Source organism: Rhinatrema bivittatum, chromosome 19 (assembly GCF_901001135.1).
Source record: "Rhinatrema bivittatum chromosome 19, aRhiBiv1.1, whole genome shotgun sequence".
Taxonomy (NCBI): domain Eukaryota; kingdom Metazoa; phylum Chordata; class Amphibia; order Gymnophiona; family Rhinatrematidae; genus Rhinatrema; species Rhinatrema bivittatum.
The window spans coordinates 34,639,371-34,657,598 of NC_042633.1; the positions used below are offsets into that span (position 1 = coordinate 34,639,371).

Sequence of the window (18,228 nt, forward strand, 5' to 3'; positions counted from 1 at the left end):
GCTTTGCCCAGTGAATTAGCTCCTGAGCCACCGCCCGACTCTTGGTACCACCCTGTTGGTTGATATATGCCCCCGTCACATTGTCGGACGGCCGTGCAAGAGAGGGAGAAATGCACTCAGTGCCAACTGGACTGCCCTAGTCTCCAGGTGATTGACAAACCATGATGCTTCCTCCTTTAACCAGAGGCCTTGCACAGACTGATTTTGGCAAACTGCTCCCCAGCCGGAGAGACTGGCATTGGTCGTAACCACTATCCAGTCAGGAATTCCAAGTCCACATCTCAACACAAGTGATTCCAACCAAGCCACCAGTAGAGACTGGACCTGGCTAACTCCATCAGCAGTAGCCTCATATGTGCACAGGCCCAGGGCACGAGTTCCAATGTGGACGCCATGGAGATGAGAACCTGTAAGTAATTCCAGACCCAGGGCACTTGGCTCTCCAGCATTCTGCGAACTTGCGACTGCAACTTGACAATGTATACTCTTTAAGGAAAACTTTTCCCAGCTTGGTATCAAAGCGCACCCCCAAAAGTTCCAATTCCTAAGACAGGATGAGATGACTCTTGGACCAATTCACAACCCAACCGAGCTACCGTTAAGTGGTGGAGAATGAGATCTACCGCTTGCCTGCATAGGGCTTCCGACTTCGCCCGAATGAGCCAGTCATCCAGATAAGGGAGCACCAGTACTCCCTTCTTCCTGAGGGCTGCTGCCACCACCACCATCATCTTGGTGAAAGTCCTGGGAGCCGTCACCAGCCCGAAAGACAGGGCAGAAAATTGAAAATGCATTCAGAGGATCTTGAACCTCAGAAATCTCTGATGGTTGAACCGGATGCCTATGTACAAGAATGCCTCAGTGACGTCCAGGAACGCCAAGAACTCTCCCTTGCTCACTGCTGTAATGATTGATCAGAGAGTTTCCATACAAAAATGAGGAACCTTGAGAGCCCTGTTCACTTTCTTTAAATCCAGGATTGGACAAAAAGTCCCTTCCTTTTTCGGAACCACAAAATAGATGGAGTAACGACCCTTTCCTCGTTCCTGCAATGGCATGAGAACAATGGCTCCAAGCTTCTGTAGACAATTGAGGGTCTGCTGCACCACCCATCTCTTCTCCACAGAGGTGCATGGGGAAACCATGAATAGGTGCCTTAGCGGATGAGCAAGTTCTAAAGTGTAACCTTGTTCTAGCATGCTTAAGACCCACTGGTCTACAGTGATTTTGGCCCACTCCTCGTAAAAAAAAAAAGAGTCAACTGACCCCCTATAGCCAGAATGGAGGAGTGGACCGGCCTCGCTTCATTGTGAGGATTTGGCTCCAGAGCCTCCCTGGCCAGAGCCATCCCTATTCGGCTTCCGGCCTCGAAAGGATCTGTTTCAAGACTGCTGCCTGTCCGAGGCCTGGGTCTGCCAAAAAATCTGTTCACTCGAAAACACAAAGACACAGAAGAGGAACCTTTTTCCCCTCTAGGTTTGTCCTCAGGCAACTTATGAACCTTGTTCTTTCCCATATGCTTAATCATCTCCTCCAGATCTTCTCCAAACAGCAGCTTTCCCTTCAAAGGCAACACTCCCAATTAAGATTTAGATGAGACATCTGTGGAACAGTTCCGCAACCAAAGGAGTCTCCTGACAAAGACTGCCGACACCATGGTCCAGGAAGACATCCTTATGAGATCATACAGCGCATCAGCGCCATAAGCGACATGGCTTCCAGCCTCTCCGCCTCCTGGGAAGACAACGACCGGTCAGCCTGCAATTACTGCACCCAGCGCAGCCCAGCCAGAGGCATAAAACTGCTGCACACTGCAGCACGAATGCCAAGTGTCAATACCTCAAAAATCTTCTTCAGATGAACCTCGAGCTTTCCATCCTGCAGATCCTTTAAAGCCACTGTCCCGGCCACCGGGATAGTTGCCTTCTTAGTCATGGCTGACCACCGAGGCATCCACCTTCAGGACCCGCAACAACTCCAGCGCGTCCTCGGGCAAAGGATATAACTTATTCATAGCCCTACCAACCTTCAAGCCAGTCTCTGGAGTCTCCCACTCTTGGATTACCAGCTTCCTTACAGATTTATGAAAAGGTGGACCCATCCATGACTGGGTCCACCTCCTCATGATCAGACTCTTCGTGGGGAATCTTGATGCCCAATTTATCCAGAACCCTGGGAATCAGAAGTTCCAGCTCCTCCCTATGTAACAAGCACACCACCTTGGGATCGCTTCCTACCACAGGTGGACCGTCTCCCTGACTGTCCTCCGAATCCTGTCCCGTCCCCCCCAAGGGAAGGATGCATATCAGGAGAGCCGAACCTGACGGAAACCCGATATTAGAAACATCAGAGAGATTGTTCGCTATGGTCCCCTGAGGGCTCCCCCCCCTCAAGGGTTTGCTGAACGTTGGTTGCCTCCTTGCCCCCCGAGATCTTAGATCTCTTCATGGGCTGTGGACCCGACAAAAATGTAGGCTTGGACTCCAGCTGCCCTGCAGACTTCCAAGCCAAATAAGCCCTATGCTGCTAAAATGGCTGCCATTCCTGCGCTGACAGGGAACGGGTCCGTGGTTTCCTGTGGCGCAGGCAGAACTCCCCCAGAGCCGAGCTGTCACTCCAACCCTCCTGCGAGTGGCCCCGAACTGCCTTCTCCTCCAGCGAGGCAATGGGAGCAGAGGCCATTTCGGGAGAGCTGCATGCGCAACTCTCCACAAGCAGGGCACTTGCTGCCACCTGGCAATGCTGCTTAAGAAAGGCCCGCAGGAGTCCGTCACCAGAAGGCAGAGCAAATTCACAAACACAGAGCCAAACAGAAAACGGAACCTTACCCAACAAACAGCCCTGATCTAACACCAAATGGCAGAGAAACAAAGAAAACAAGCTAACCTCGTTTGCTTCCTGAGTTTTTTTTTTAAACTTTAATTACAATAAAAAATAAAAGAAACACTTCCCTGCACTGAAAGTGGAAGCAGATTCCGCAGGCCCTTCAGGAGGAGAGGGAACTGGCACCACCAGCTTTCATTCTCCGGTGATGAAGGACCAAGCAAAATAAGGGTCCCCAACCCCCCGCTCGTCCACCTCACGACCAGGAAGGATGGCCCCACCAGGACCTACCAACCCCTGGGAGGGATCCTGTCTCTCTAAAAACCGTTTTTTGTTTAAACAGGCACAGACTGCAGGTCTTGCACCTCTACCATCTGCTGGAGACCGAGAAATACTGAAGGACTGCAGGAGGAACACTGGGTTATATGGCAGTGTCAGTAAAACTCTCTCTGTCTCCATCTGCTGGAAGGCTGGCAAAACCCAGGAGTCTGGACTGATCTGGGTACGTACAGGGAACTTTCTTTCCCCTTATCCAACCTTAACTTTTTGAGCATTTAAAAATAGCTGCCTGGAGTCACAAGGCGGCCATCTTGAGTTGCTGGGCACAGCTAGATTTTCAAACATTGAGTCTAGCTGGATTACTTCAGGAATTGGCCAGCTAACTTGTCGTGAAGACACACCCCATGGTACCCAAAATACAAACACTGAATCTATGTATAGGAAAATAGTACATACGTTTGTAAAATACATACCCTGAGAATATATACATTGTACATGATGAGATATTTTCAAATGCCTACAGAATTAAGCAGATAGATCCTTTAGGGTGAAAAGATTTCCTCATTGAGCAGCCAGATATGCCCACTGGGCAGCTATAGAGAACAGCTGAATTTGTCGCTATTCTGGGGTTGGGTAAGGGAGCGTACTTAGCTAGCTAGCGCTAACCGTCAGTAGTAGCCTGTTAAGTTAGGAAGCTCTCATTATGCACAAGAATCAGGTGTGTGTAGAATAGTGATCAGGGATGGAAATATTCTCCATTTTGTGAGCTGATGAACAGCTAGGCATTTGTTGTGGCCAAAAAGGAGCTATCAACATCATTAGACCCTGCCATACAGAAATGTTACCATGGATTACCCCAGTGCTTCAATTCCATTTTCTTGCCACTAAAGAACCTCTGTTTTTATCCTACTCCCTTTTGAATTCCATTACCATTATCATTTTTGTCTTCACACCTCTGCCGGGAGGGCATTCCAGGCATCCACCATCCTCTGCATGAAAAATATTTCCTGAGGATGCTCTGGAATCTGCCCTCTGGGAGTTTCACATTAGGATCCCTAGGTCATGTACTTCAGAGAAGCTGTGGAAAGGGGTCTGATGGAACAGCTGTGGTCTCTTCAGCATCAAAATGGTATGACAGAAAAATATCTGATGACTGACATTCCTCTTGTGAATCAGATAATATTTTAGGCAAGACTTTAGAGATTATGCTGCCTATCTGCATCAATTCTGGTCTAGATTTTTACAAATGTTTTTTACATTTCTATACTGCCTTCCTGATCCAAATTGGAATCCTTGAAGTGGTAGATTGAGTTTGAGATAATGGAGCCATTTGTTCTAGCTGGGTTGGAGAAGGTGGACAGTCTGGTAGATTAGTAAAATAGTTCTTGATGAAGTCAAGCTACTTTTTTCTCACGAAAGGATGATGGCTCCTGTGTGGCAGGGGAAATCCCAGTAAAATAACTATACAATTCTGCAACTACAATCAGCACAGGATGCTAGAAACAGAATGGACTTGCTTTTTTGTACGATCGGTGCCGAATTTGAGTCTCGGCCCAGAGCCATTGTTGGTACTAACAAGAATGCTTCAACAGCAAAGAGTGCAACTTCTCTCCCTCTTTACTGGAGCTGGACTGGCATGAGAGGACCCTGTCTTTTTTGATCTTAGTGAGGGTCCTTCAGCTGGTGATGGTTTCATCTTAGCTGACCTGGAAGCTTGAGAAAGTGGCCCTGGGTCAATTTTGAGAAGAGAAAGTAACACAATAATAAAAAAAAAAAAATTATATATATATATATATACATATATTTTTTGGAAGACTTATGATAAAAAAAGAAAAATACTGCTGCAAAGGAAGAAAAAAATAATCTACTTGAGTAAAATATTTGACAAACCCGTTGAAGAGTGAGCAAAATACATCCTCGTGCACTAATAGAAGAAAAAAAGACTAAGATTTGCACCACAGTGGCTGCACGGGGAACACTCACTCATGCTCGGGAAACCTTCTCAATTCTTTTTTAGCTCTTCTATTCCAGCACCGTCAGATGACGTCACCCCACTACTTTCCAGCTCACCCATGGAGAAAAACGTTTAGCCAGATAAAAACGTATCCAGATAAATTGGGGAATTTGGGGGGGGGGGCATTCTGGGACAGAGCTAACTTAGCCGGATAATTCCAATATTCAGTTATGCGCGTAAGTCATCCGGATAAGTCTTGGTCGTGGAACAGAGCAGTGTAAAGTTTATCATCACATAGCTGGTTGCGTACTCACTCTGGAACCCGACCTGTCACAGTTTAAATGACATTTACCTTGCTTAGCTGAGGCATCACCTCCCAGAGCAGGGCGTGAAGGGTTGACAATTCCCGGCCTAGGTCAATATAGCCCTCAAAACTGCTGCTGTTGGTTAGTGTATCAAGGTTGGAAATCTCATAGAGGAACTGCTGCATGCTGGCCCACTCCAACTCGAGAAATTCATTCATAAAGGATAAATATTCCTCCTTACTGCCAAACCGACTGCAAAGCAAGGAGAAAATCAGCATCAGGACCAGCACATACCCTCCTCCTTACACCTAAACCTATGCTAATATAATACTAAATCCAGCTGTACATATCCTCCTAACACCTAAACCTACAATAATATGACAGCGCCTGCCTGTATGTACTCTCCTAAACCCATGGTAATATGAGAACACAATCCTCAGTGACAGAACCCGCCTGTACATGCCCTTTTAACACCTAAACCTTTAATAATATAAGGAGAAAACCAGCAGCCGCATGGGTAGTTGGCTTTAAATATTGTCCTCAACATGAGAAGTTTAGCCTGGGTACCAGTTCACACTTCCAAAGACCCGCGATACTGAAGAAGCGTTTTATGTCGTTTGCTCATTTGTGATCTGTTTTAGAAAGGTGGCGAGCCCCAGGCAGGCGGACCATAAATCAACGGATGAAATTAATCACATTCACGTTCACTCTGTTCTCGCTTTCCCTCCCATTACCCATCCCTTCATTCTCTCTTTTTTCCTCTCGGTTACTTCTCCGTTCTCCCTTCTCACTGCGCAGATCTTACCTGCCGACACTCTTCTTTTTGTCCTTTAACCCCCACCCCCAATGTCCGCCACAGATCTCTTACTTGTTGAAGTTTGCCAGGTTCTGAATGACTTTAGCGATGAGTGTTAATGTGCGGGAGGTCTGCTCATCGGGATATTCCTGCATGAGGCTGAAAAGGCTGGGCGACATGATGGCAGGGCAGAGAAAGCGCAGAAAGAGTGAGGCACTGATTAAGCGATCCGCAATATCCTCCCGACCCCGCTCCGCACAGCGCATCCGCCAGGAAGCAAACACCTCCTTCAGCTCTCTTGGGAACACACTGCAGAACAGAGATAACAACAAGATCATCACCACAGCTGTCCCTCCCCCTCCACTGTGACAAATATCCCCCAAAAGCAAGTCCTGCTGTAATACGGGCACAGACAGGGCAAGGCCTTCTAGAATAGGCAATTCCAGAAAGCAAGCCCTCTTGTAACATCCACGTCCTCAACTCATGTCCCGCAGTGGCAGACGCATTCGCAGAAGAAATCCTGCTGCAGTACCCCCACCCAGAAACACGACCACCGAGCAGGCCCCTGAAATGCACCCCCCCCCCCCCCGAGAAATGCTCACACACACACAGCATGCTGGAATTCGTACAACCCAACTTTCAAAGCCATTTAACGGGTAAACCGAACTGGCTGAAAATGGTCTTCCTCTGTTACAAATTATGCGTGGGCTTCCATAGCATGCGTACATTTATCGAGGTAAAAAAAAAAAAAGGGGGGTATTCCCGGCTTTCTGTTAACTACCCTAGTAATTTCTCTGGTTAAAAGTGCACGTGTGCTTTGTATTTATGAGGCTGTTCAAAACCGTCCCCCCCGCAATTCCAGAGGACGTCCTGCTGTTCTGCCCGCTGCCATGGAGCTCGCAGAACAAGTCCTACCATCACAAATACATGGGGACACTTCTCATTTTTTTCTGAGCTCCTCTATTCCAGCACCGTCTGATGACGGCACCCCACTCATGTAGCCAGATAAAAACTTATCCAGGTAAGTCTGGGCATTGGACAGAGCAGTGTAAAGTTTCTTATCTCATAACGGGTTGTGTACGCACTGTGGGACCCGAGCTGCACTTTGCTGTAAAACTGGTGCAAGTACTGCAGAGGTGGGTCCTGCTCCAAGATACCCTCTCAATATCTACATGTACAGAGAAAGCCCTGCCAGGAAGCCCCCCAGAGCCAGTCCTGTTGCGAATCATTCATCCGCAATACAAGTCCCGCTGTAAGATCTATTCACAGTGCTGGCCTGCTGTAAGTACTTACACTCAACAGACCAAGCTGTGCTTTAATATGTTCATAGTCTGTACATCTTAGGGTTCAGTACTCCAATTTATTTCTCACCCTACACGATGACATCATGATTAAACTCACCAATGAGAATTGACAATCTTGCAAAGTGCCAGTTCACAGCACATCCTGAGATTGGCTTGGTGATCTGCCAATGTGGAGGAAGAACATCGCATGGGATCCACCTCACAGTTCTCTTCCGATTCATAAAGGGCTCGGATAAACTCGCCTAAAAGAAGAATCAGAGAAAAGCAGGGTTGCTAGATACCTCTGGAGGCAATCCAAATCCATTCCCCAGCCTCATAGCAGAATCTACTTCACCTAACCCATCCCAGACAGCTGTGGCTGTGTTGAAGGCAATTCCACCGCCTCGTTGGTCCTACATTTCCCTCCTGCCCCCTTTCTTCACCTTTTCCCTCTTTCGCTCTGTATTCAAACACTCACTGTAACAGGAAAGGTTGATCCCCGTTACTCTGGCCTGAGATCTAGCCAAGATTTTCCAGCCAGCAGGTTGAAATCTGCAGGAACTTGGAAGGTTTTTACAACGACTTTCTGAGGGGGTGAGGACAAAGCCTGAAACCGGGGAAAGCTCTATGTCGCATCAGGAATGGGCAGACCAGATGCCACTTGTGGTCCTTTTTTCCTGTTTCTATGATTAGGGAGGGGCTAAAGCTCAGGCTGCATAAGAAACCATTTGCTGTCCGAGCAAAGAGAGATTGAAGGTGCTACTAAGCAGCCTGCAGGATCTTCTCCCCAGGTGAAACCTGGGATAGTTTTGGGTTTTCTGTTACTTGTTTGGAACGGTTTTGCTGACCAGAAGCAGCTGTACCTACATCTTGGCTGTCGCCTTAATAAAGGTGCCTGCAACTGGAGTTTGGCCTCTGTGAGTTCCCAACCTCCTCCAACCAGTCATGCACACTCACCAATAGCATCCTTGAGGTATTTCTGTCCAATCAGTTTCATGTATTCTTCTATGGCTTTTGTAGCGAGTGTGTTCTCGCGAAATATTAGGTGTTCTCTGTCCATGAATCGGTCAACCTCGGTCATGGCCATGTCAGACAAAAAATCCTGCCCAAGAGAAGACATCAAGCTATACTCCAGGAGAAAAGACCACATCCCACCCATGGAAGCAGAACCGAAATTGTGTGTGTCAGGAAAACACACCACATATCCCACCCATGGGGCAGAGACCAGGACAGGTGCACCAGGAAAATACACAACACACATCCCACCTATAGAGCAAAGACCAGAATGTGTACATCAGAAAAATACACAACAAACATCCCACTGGGGCAGAGACCAGAACATGTACATCAGGAAAGCAAGTTGCTTACCTTTAACAAATGTTCTTTGTAGACAACAGGACAAATCAGCCACACAAGTGGGTGGCATCATCCAACGATGCTGAGATGGAAAACCAACAAGGTTTTCTGAGCAGACTTGGCTGTTCCCACACAGCCACCGCCATGCGAGTCTCCTCACTGTGTGGCAAACTAACTTTCGACTCGAGGAAGAGGGTGGGAATTTGTGTCTGATTGGTTCTGCTATCAACAGAGAGCACCTATTACACGTTAGCAGCTTTGCTTTCTCTGTGGATAAGCAGGATAGTGATCGGCTACACAAGAGAGGACTCCCAAACTGAGGGCTGCATGAATATCTGTTATGCTTGTGGGTCAATAGTGTAAAACACTGCAACCCGTATAATGAAAAGTTTGGGGAGGGGGGGAGAGTTAAAGGATATAATTCAATAAGCTTCTGAAAAGTGCTGTCTTGCTAGGAAGCATTTTTTGGACAGCAGTAAGCATTGAAGGTGTAGACAGATGAAGAGAGTTCTGTTTTACTGGGTTGAAGGACATTCTGTACGACTTTGCTCTCTCCAAATAGAACACTGACTAAAGCTTTTCTCCAGTCCAGTGTTTGCCCTTACTGGCATATGGTCTCGGAAAAAAACGCTGGCAATGGTACGGACTGGTTTAAGTGAAATTTACACATCAATTTTGGTAGAAATTTAAATAAGTTTTCAAAACTACTCTGTTACGGACAATTTGGGTATACAAAGCTTAAGATAGTGGTTTTAAGATGTATTTTTGTTGTTTTATTGTGTTGTCTCATTATGGTGTAGGTGATTTTATAATGCATATTGCTTTGATTTCATGCAGAAAAACGATTAAAAAAATAAATAAACTATGAGACTAGTGCTTGCAACTCGCTTATTCTCTAGGCAGAACTTACAGCTATCAAAAACAAAACCTTCCAATAAAACAATTTGTTGCTAGAAGCTCAAATGGCGATTTTGTGAAATAAGCAAGAATGATAGTCAGATCCCAAGGGGCATCTTTAAACAGAAGTTTAAGATGAGTTAAGCCTTTCATGAATTAGGCAATTATAGGTTGCTGGGAGATAGGAATTCCTCTTGAATTTTCATGATGAACTCTGACTGTGTTAAGTTTTCAAACCTAAGAAGTCCTGACTGACTCGTGAACACCAGATAGAAAATCTTTTCCATTTAAAGTTGTAAGATAGTCTGGTAAAGCTTTTCTTGATGCTACAATAACTTTGCTCACTTCAGTGGACAATTGCATAGAAGAGACTAGGCTGACTTTCAACATTCATGAAGTAATGGCCAAAGATTAAAGGATGGGATGGAGAAGATTCCTGTTGCACTGCTTGATCAAGGATAGAAATATTCTCAATTTTGTCTGTTGAAAAGCTAGGTATTGGCGCCATGGAAACCAAACTTGACATGCCTTGGCTATAAGTGGAATCAGGGAAATACATAAAGAAACCCTTGGTTCCATGGCATTGAAAAGCATCTGTTACAAAACTGTTCCTTGTTGGCCTCTTAGAACAGGAGGTGGAAAACGTGTTACTGAATGGCCTTGCAAAGACTACCCCAAAGTGGATACTGTTTTCCTGCTATTCAATGGGTCAATGGCCTTTCGTGGGCTTGTAGTTGGCGACTTGGCATGTCTGCTATCTGGTTCTGGTTCCTAGGGAGAGACAGCCTTTGGGAAATTGCCTATTTTCATATCTTGAATGCCTTTTGACAGAGATGGAAAGAGCCTGTTTCTCCTTGTTTGCTGACAGAGAACATCACTACTTGGTTATCTGTTTGGATCTACACCACTTTCCCTTTTAACCAGGAACTGACAGTCAGTTGTTTTTATCCCTTCCTTGGACAATGATACATTTCCTGAGGCTCCTTTTCAGCACTGTATGCAAACTATCAGTAAATTACTCCTTCAAAATGCTTTGTTGTTGAATCTTTCTAAAACTTCCATTTTGTGGATTGGGTTAAACACTAGAAGCCTGCAATTTGGGAGGACTTTTAGATTCTCAATTATCTCTGAATTCTCATTTGAAGAATGTGGTCAAATTATCTTTTTGTAAGCTCAAATTCTTTGATCCTTTAAAGAACTTATCGTCTTATTTTGTACTGTGTTCCAGTCTCATCTTTTTGGTCAGCTTGACTACTGTAATAGTTTATATGTTGGCCTTCCCGAAACACGTGTTAGGGCTCTTCATGTAATTCAAAAGTCCACAGTGAGGTTACTGACAACCACCAGTCGTTCTGACCATATTATCCCCACATTATCAGCTCTTCACTGGTTACTAATGTTATGGCGTGCTCAATTTAAGCTTCTTGCTATCATTCATAAACTCTTTGTTGTTCCATATGAAAGAAATCTTACCAACTTGTTTGTAATTATGTTCTTCAAAGAGACATTTATTGGTGGTACTGTCTCATCTTAAGTATTATGTGCAATTTCTGTCACTACATTTCAAAAAAGTTATAGCAGAATTAGAAAAGGTACAGAGAAGGGCGACCAAGATGATAAAGGGAATGGAACAATTCCCCAGTGAAGAAAGACTAAAGAGGTTAGGACTCTTCTTCTTGGAGAAGAGACGGATGAGGGGAGATAAAGGTCTATAAAATAATGAATGGAATGGAACGAGTAAACATTAATCAATTGTTTACTCTTTCCAAAAGTACAAAGACCAGGGGACAGACAATGAAGTTACTGGGTAATACATTTAAAACTAATAAGAGAAAATATTTTTTTTTACTCAAACGCATAATTAAGCTCTGGAATTCAGTGCCAGAGGATGGGGTGAAAGCTATTATTGTAGCTGCGTTTAAAAACAGTTTGGATGAATTCCTGGAGGATACCAGGCTTGATGAACCCTTGGTCCCACCCAATATGGAAAGAAAAAAAAAAGACTTCAATCTACACATGCACGGACCTTTTTATGCATTGACCCTAATCTGTTGACTTGACATCCTTTGCAGCTACACAGGGAAAGAGATTTGAAAACTTTTGGGAAGAAAGTTCAGACTTTCTTTTTCATAGAGGCCTTTCCATGATATGAATTGCTTTTCATTTTTTGTTTGTTTTGTTTTGCTGTATGTTTAAGGATGTCAAAGTGTAATCCAAACTCTCCAGAGCAGTTCAATGTGCGGAATGTAAGACTATATAAATAACTAGAATACTTTTCAATCACTAAAGATTGCTCTTTAATTCTAAGTGATATCTGTGGAGACCCAAGTTCCGTAAGAACAAAGATTGTTCAGATGAGCTCCCCCTCCTTGATTGCAAGCATCTGTGATGATCGTAACGTGAAACTGAGGTTGGTGAAAAGACTGATCTAGCCACCATGTTAGAGATTAGATGAGTGGGGATCTATTCACTTTGCAGGAAAGATGCTATAGGTGCTGGTTCCATTAAGAACTCTGCTGCCGCTGAACCTGTCTCATGTTGAGCCAAGTACAAGTACATGGCCCACATTTTCATGATGTAATAGGCAGAAACTTGTTTCTTGGTTAGTTCATGTATCCTTTGCTGATAGAGAAATGCTTTTCCTGTATGAAGTCTATTACATGAGTCGGCTCCATATTGGAGTTTGGGAAATTGATGATATGTACGGTAGATTAAAGAATGATAAAGGGGATGGAATGACTCCCCTATGAGGAAAGGCTAAAGAAGTTAGGGCTGTTGAGCTTGGAGAAGAGAAGGCTGAGGGGGGATATGATAGAGGTCTGCAAAACCATGAAAGGACTTGAACAGATAAATGTAAATCGGTCATTGCCAGGGGATGTGGTTATGGCAGTTAGTGTAACTGGGTTTAAAAAAAGGTTTGGATACGTTCCTAGAGGAAAAATCCATAAACTGCTATTGATCAATAAGGAATAGTAGCTTGGGATCTATTTAATGTTTGGGTACTTGCCGGGTACTTGTGACTTGCATTGGCCACTGTTGGAGACAGGATGCTGGGCTTGTTGGACCCTTAGTCTGACCCAGTATGGCAACCTGTTATGTTCTTATGTTTCATCATACGGAGTATGGAGGAACAAGCTTCTTGAAGAGTAAGGCTAGATATGAATCAGTCATCCAAAGATGGAAAAACAAATATATTGCACTTTCTTCGATGAGCAGCAACCACTGCAAGGCATCATGGAGGGACCAAAAGGGAGAACTCATTGGCTATAGTGAAATGTAGACATTTTCTATGAACTCTGTGACTCAGGATGCGTGTGTAGGCATCTATGAGGTTTAGAGGAGCTAGCCAATCCATCTCCAGCGGAGGTAGGATCATCCATAAACAGTTCTTCCTTATCTTTTCTGAGGTCCAAGATGGGATGGAGACCACCTGTTTTCTCTGGAATGAGGAAATACTTGCGTTAAATTCTGTGACACTTGTTACACCACTTTTCAGCGAGTAAGGTTGAAAGCTCTTGCTAGAGGAGTCTGAGCTGTTCTACGTTTATGAAGGGGCTCTTTGATGGATTATTTGAAGGAGATGATTTTAGAATTAAATGGCATCTCTGTTGTATGACCTTTAATACCCATTATTTTGTTATTGTAGACCATAATGGACTTTAAATCGACTGTAACTGGAAAGCTTTTTTGATAAGTGTAGGATTAGATTTGATGTTTGTTGGAGAAACATGGGGGTACCTTGCACAAAGCAGCGGTTACTACCAGACTGGATGGACCATTTGGTCTTTTTCTGCCATCATTACTATGTTACTATGTTTAGGCTATGCTCTTTCCCTAGTATGTTGCCTGCTCTGCTATTGTGGTTGCTGTTGTATCTTTTTCTTGAATAGTAATATTGCCTCCTGTGATGCTGAGGTTAACCTTTCCTGCTTGTAGATGGCTGTTCAGTTGTAGCTGTTGACATGGTAAGGAGAGTGGAGTAGTGATCTTTAATAAGATCTACTGTTACTTTAACTTGGTCTCCAAAAAGATTATCCTCTGTGCTTGGTGCATTAGCAAGTTTCTCTTCAACATCGTCAAAAAGACCTGAAACCCGCAGCCATACCAGTCTTCTGGATCCACTGTTCTGAAAGAAGTATCATATGCATCACAAACTGAATGAATTAGATGTTTCTCACATTCTCCTGCTTCTTGCAATACAGGAGCACAAGAACCCATAGAGTCTGATGGTAGTTGTTAGGTCATGCCTTGCAGCTTTTGCAAAGAGTTTTTCACACACTGTGCCATGTAGAGTCGATAAGCAGCTATCCTAAATGTTAATACTGCTGATTGGAAAATCTTTTTTGCCATGGTGTGCAGTAACTTTGCATTTTTACCCAGAGGAGTACTTGAATGCATTTTGGGACGGTTTACTTTTTTTCAAAGCTGATTCTACTATTACAGATTCATGGGGAGTTTTAACTTTTAATGTCCAGCACCAGGTTGAACGTTATATTTGAGATCAAACTTCCTTGCCATTGGTTATGTAGACAAGGGCATCTGCCACATCCTTGTTTCGAAATCCTGCTGTACTCTATGAATTAGAATAGCTGCTACTTGTTTTGGGGTCTGATTATATGTTAGCATTCCAAATATATCTTCCCTAGATTCTACCTCCTCTTGTACAGTAAATGGAATTGCTTTTGTCATTTTTTGGACAAAGGCAGGATATGACATATCTTCCGATGGGGATGTACTTCTGGGAGGCTGTGGAGAGGGGTCTGATGGAAGACCTGTGGACTCTTCATCATCCGAATGGTGTGACAGAGAATTACATAAGGACGTTGATCCTTCTTGAGAGTCAGACAACCACAAAGTGATTCTTCTGAGGATATCCAGTCCTTGGATGCAGATGAACCTTGAGACTTAAACTGTACTTTAGTTCGTATAATTTCTTACCTGGTTTGATAGGGTAGAATAGTAGATTGAGTTTCAGATTTTGTAATCATGGGAGACAACTTTTATCACTGGGATGGAGGAGATGGAGTATTTGATATATTATTAAATAATTTTTGACAAAATCAAGCCACATGTTTCTGATGATCCAGAACAGGAACTATCTGATTCTGGAACTAGAATTGGCATTGATTATTTGGCAGGAATAAATTAAGAATGAACTAACTTTTTTGCTTGTATGGTGCTGAGGTTTGTTTTTCAGCACCCAGAAGTTAATGACACCAACAAAGATATGGTACTTTTACTTCTTGACAGCACCATCATAGGCATTTTTCTGTGCCCCAAAGTGTTCTCAGTGTCCACAGGGCCTGTTCTGGCACCAAACAACACATTTCCCTCCCTCTTTAGCAGAGAGGGAATAGTATCTGAACCCTGACTTCTCTGAATCATGTACACAGCATGAGTGGGCTCTGCCTTTTTCGATTTAGGCGATGGTCCCTCAGCTGGTGATGGTTTCTTCTTTGCTGATCTGGAGGCTTGAGGAGAAATTTTAAAAGTCTTTTAGTAGGTAGCTTCTGGATTTTCTGGCCCTGGGCAACATTCAGGCACATCACGCAACAGCCTAAACAGCGAGCACAGCAAAGCCATATTGTAGAAACAGCAGAGAGACCTTTTGAAGCATAGACTGTTATCTGCCTTTGTGAAGAGACTTGAAGCAGGTCAAATTCAATTTCAGAAATTTGAAGTAACAAAAATATATTTTATTTTTAGAAACTCGCAATAAGAAGAAAAAAAAAAGACAGCACTTTAACAAAGGAAAAAGAAAACACAAAAAATAATGCAAGCAAAAAGTTCAGCAAGCACCTGGAAAGAAAGCAAACGTGTCTTTTCACGCGAGCAGTAAAGACTGAGGAGACTCACGAGGCAGTGGCTGCACGGACACACCAGCACATGCTGAGAAAACCTGTAGCATTTCTAAACTCAGAGCGCATAGAGATGACGTCACCCCACTTGTGTGGCTGATTACTGTCATGCTTGTCCATGGAGAAAACATTACACATTACATACTTGACCAGAGATCAGGATAGGTGCATGAGGAAAGTATACGAACACCCCACTCATAGGGCAGAGGGACCCAGATAAGTATATCAGGGAAATGCAAAACACCCATGGGACAGAGACCAGAATACGTGCATTGGGAATATGCAGAACACATATCCCAGCCGTGGTAGGGAGACCAAAATATGTTCACCAGGAAAATACACAGAACAATCCCACGCAAGGGGAGAGATCAGGATACGTACATCAGGAAAAGACATAACATAATCCCACCCACGGGACAGAGACCAGAATACGTGCATTGGGAATATGCACAACACATATCCCAGCCATGGTAGGGAGACCAGAATATGTTCACCGGGAAAATACACAGAACAATCCCATGCATGGGACAGAGATCAGGATACGTACATCAGGAAAAGACATAACATAATCCCACCCATGGGACAGAGACCAGAATACGTGCATTGGGAATATGCACAACACATATCCCAGCCGTGGTAGGGAGACCAGAATATGTTCACCGGGAAAATACACAGAACAATCCCACGCATGGGAAGAGATCAGGATACGTACATCAGGAAAAGACATAACATAATCCCACCCATGGGACAGAGACCAGAATACATGCATTGGGAATATGCAGAACACATATCCCAGCCATGGTAGGGAGACCAAAATATGTTCACCAGGAAAATACACAGAACAATCCCACGCAAGGGGAGAGATCAGGATACGTACATCAGGAAAAGACATAACATAATCCCACCCATGGGACAGAGACCAGAATACATGCATTGGGAATATGCAGAACACATATCCCAGCCATGGTAGGGAGACCAAAATATGTTCACCAGGAAAATACACAGAACAATCCCACGCAAGGGGAGAGATCAGGATACGTACATCAGGAAAAGACATAACATAATCCCACCCACGGGACAGAGACCAGAATACGTGCATTGGGAATATGAAGAACACAAATGCCAGCCGTGCTAGGGAGACCAGAATATGTTCACCAGGAAAATACACAGAACAATCCCATGCATGGGACAGAGATCAAGACAGGTGCCTCAGAAAAATACACCACACACATTCCCCTCCGAGTACCTCAGGAAATTGCAGACATTCTACCCTCGGGTCAGAGTCCAAGACAGTGATACTAATTAATGCTCCGGGGGTTGGTTACTTTGTGTTCACTAGCCCATTTTTTGCCATTTCTGCTCAGACTTCCCTAATGTTCAGGGTACATGATTCATTTCCATTTGTGTATATTATGAGCTAAATTTCCTTCCATTTTTATTTTATTTTTACAAAAGACACCTTTAATCTGTTCTTTCTAGCAGGAAAATTCAACACCCACTTAGCCAAGAGGCAGACACCAATGGATATATGCACTAAAATGTCCACACTGAAGACGAGTTTTATCGTGCATGCTGACAAATAGCAGGCCTGCTAAAATGTCTCTTAATGGATGATGGGCTAAATATTCTCACGTTTGCTAAAATCGCCTGGACTAACCAACTCAAGGTGAGAGGGCTGGTCAGCATAGGCAAATTCATAACGCTTCACTCCCCCAGGGCACCCTCCCCTCAGACAGTGCTCAAGGGGCTGCCATTCCCTGATCATCCTCCACACTCTCTTCTGCCAAAACAACCAATGGACCGCCATACCTCGAGCCCCCTCACCTATTCCTGACACAACGCCTGTTGGGCCGCAATCACCCACCAACTCCTGCTCAAGGGATCATCATGCCCTGATTCAACATCCCCCCCCCAAACACACATACAATGCTCAAGGAACTCAGGCCCCGCTAAACCCTAATCTGCATGAGGATTCATTGACGTGTGTAAATCAATGCTTCTTTAGACTCAGGAGTGGTCCTGGAAGACTGGAGACAGCTATATGCATTTCCTCTCACAAAAATGGAAGTAAGGAGGAGGCTGGGAACTACAGGCCAGTTAGTCTGGGGTGCGTAAATTAATGGAATCGTTGCTAAAAAAAAAGAGGATAGTGCCGCTTCTGGAATCCAAAGGATTGCAAGATCCGAGGCAGCATGGTTTTACCAGAGGTAACTCTTGTCAGACAAATCTGATCAATTTCTTTGATTGGGTGACCAGAGAGTTGGATCAGAGGAAAGTGCTAGATATGGTGAACCTGGATTTCAGTAAAGCGCTCAAAACTATTCCATAAAGGTGGTTTCTAAAAAAAACCCAAAAAAAACAAACCCAACATCTGTGCCCTCTTGGAATGGGCCGGGGTTAGAAGCTGTTTGAGTGGGAGGTGACAAAGGACAGTGACAAAGAGAGGTCACTCCAGGAGAGGGGTTTTGCTAGAGGTGTTCTTTTCAACATTTTTGTAAGCAATACTGCAGAAGGACTATCGGGAAAGGTTTGTCTTTTTGTGGTTGATACCAAAATCTGCCAAAGGGTAGATATCTAGGAAGGTATGGAGACCATGAAGAGGGGATCTAGCAAAGTTTGAGGAATGGTCTAGAGTCTGGCAGCTAAGATTTAATGCGACAAAATGCAGGGTCATGCA

At 44.3% G+C, this 18,228-nt stretch overlaps 1 protein-coding gene across 10 annotated transcripts in view; it reads right to left on the reverse strand.

Annotated features, from left to right (window-relative positions):
• Nucleotides 1–18,228, reverse strand: part of SYNGAP1 (synaptic Ras GTPase activating protein 1) — a 211,396-nt gene that overhangs the window by 31,583 nt on the left and 161,585 nt on the right. For all 10 annotated transcript variants that reach the window (XM_029584372.1, XM_029584381.1, XM_029584373.1 and 7 more), the window contains 4 exons: nt 8,398–8,542; nt 7,559–7,703; nt 6,230–6,466; nt 5,409–5,613 (listed from right to left, as the gene is read on the reverse strand). In XM_029584372.1, the coding sequence (XP_029440232.1) occupies nt 5,409–5,613; nt 6,230–6,466; nt 7,559–7,703; nt 8,398–8,542 (732 nt within the window). The remainder of the gene's footprint in view (nt 1–5,408; nt 5,614–6,229; nt 6,467–7,558; nt 7,704–8,397; nt 8,543–18,228) is intronic.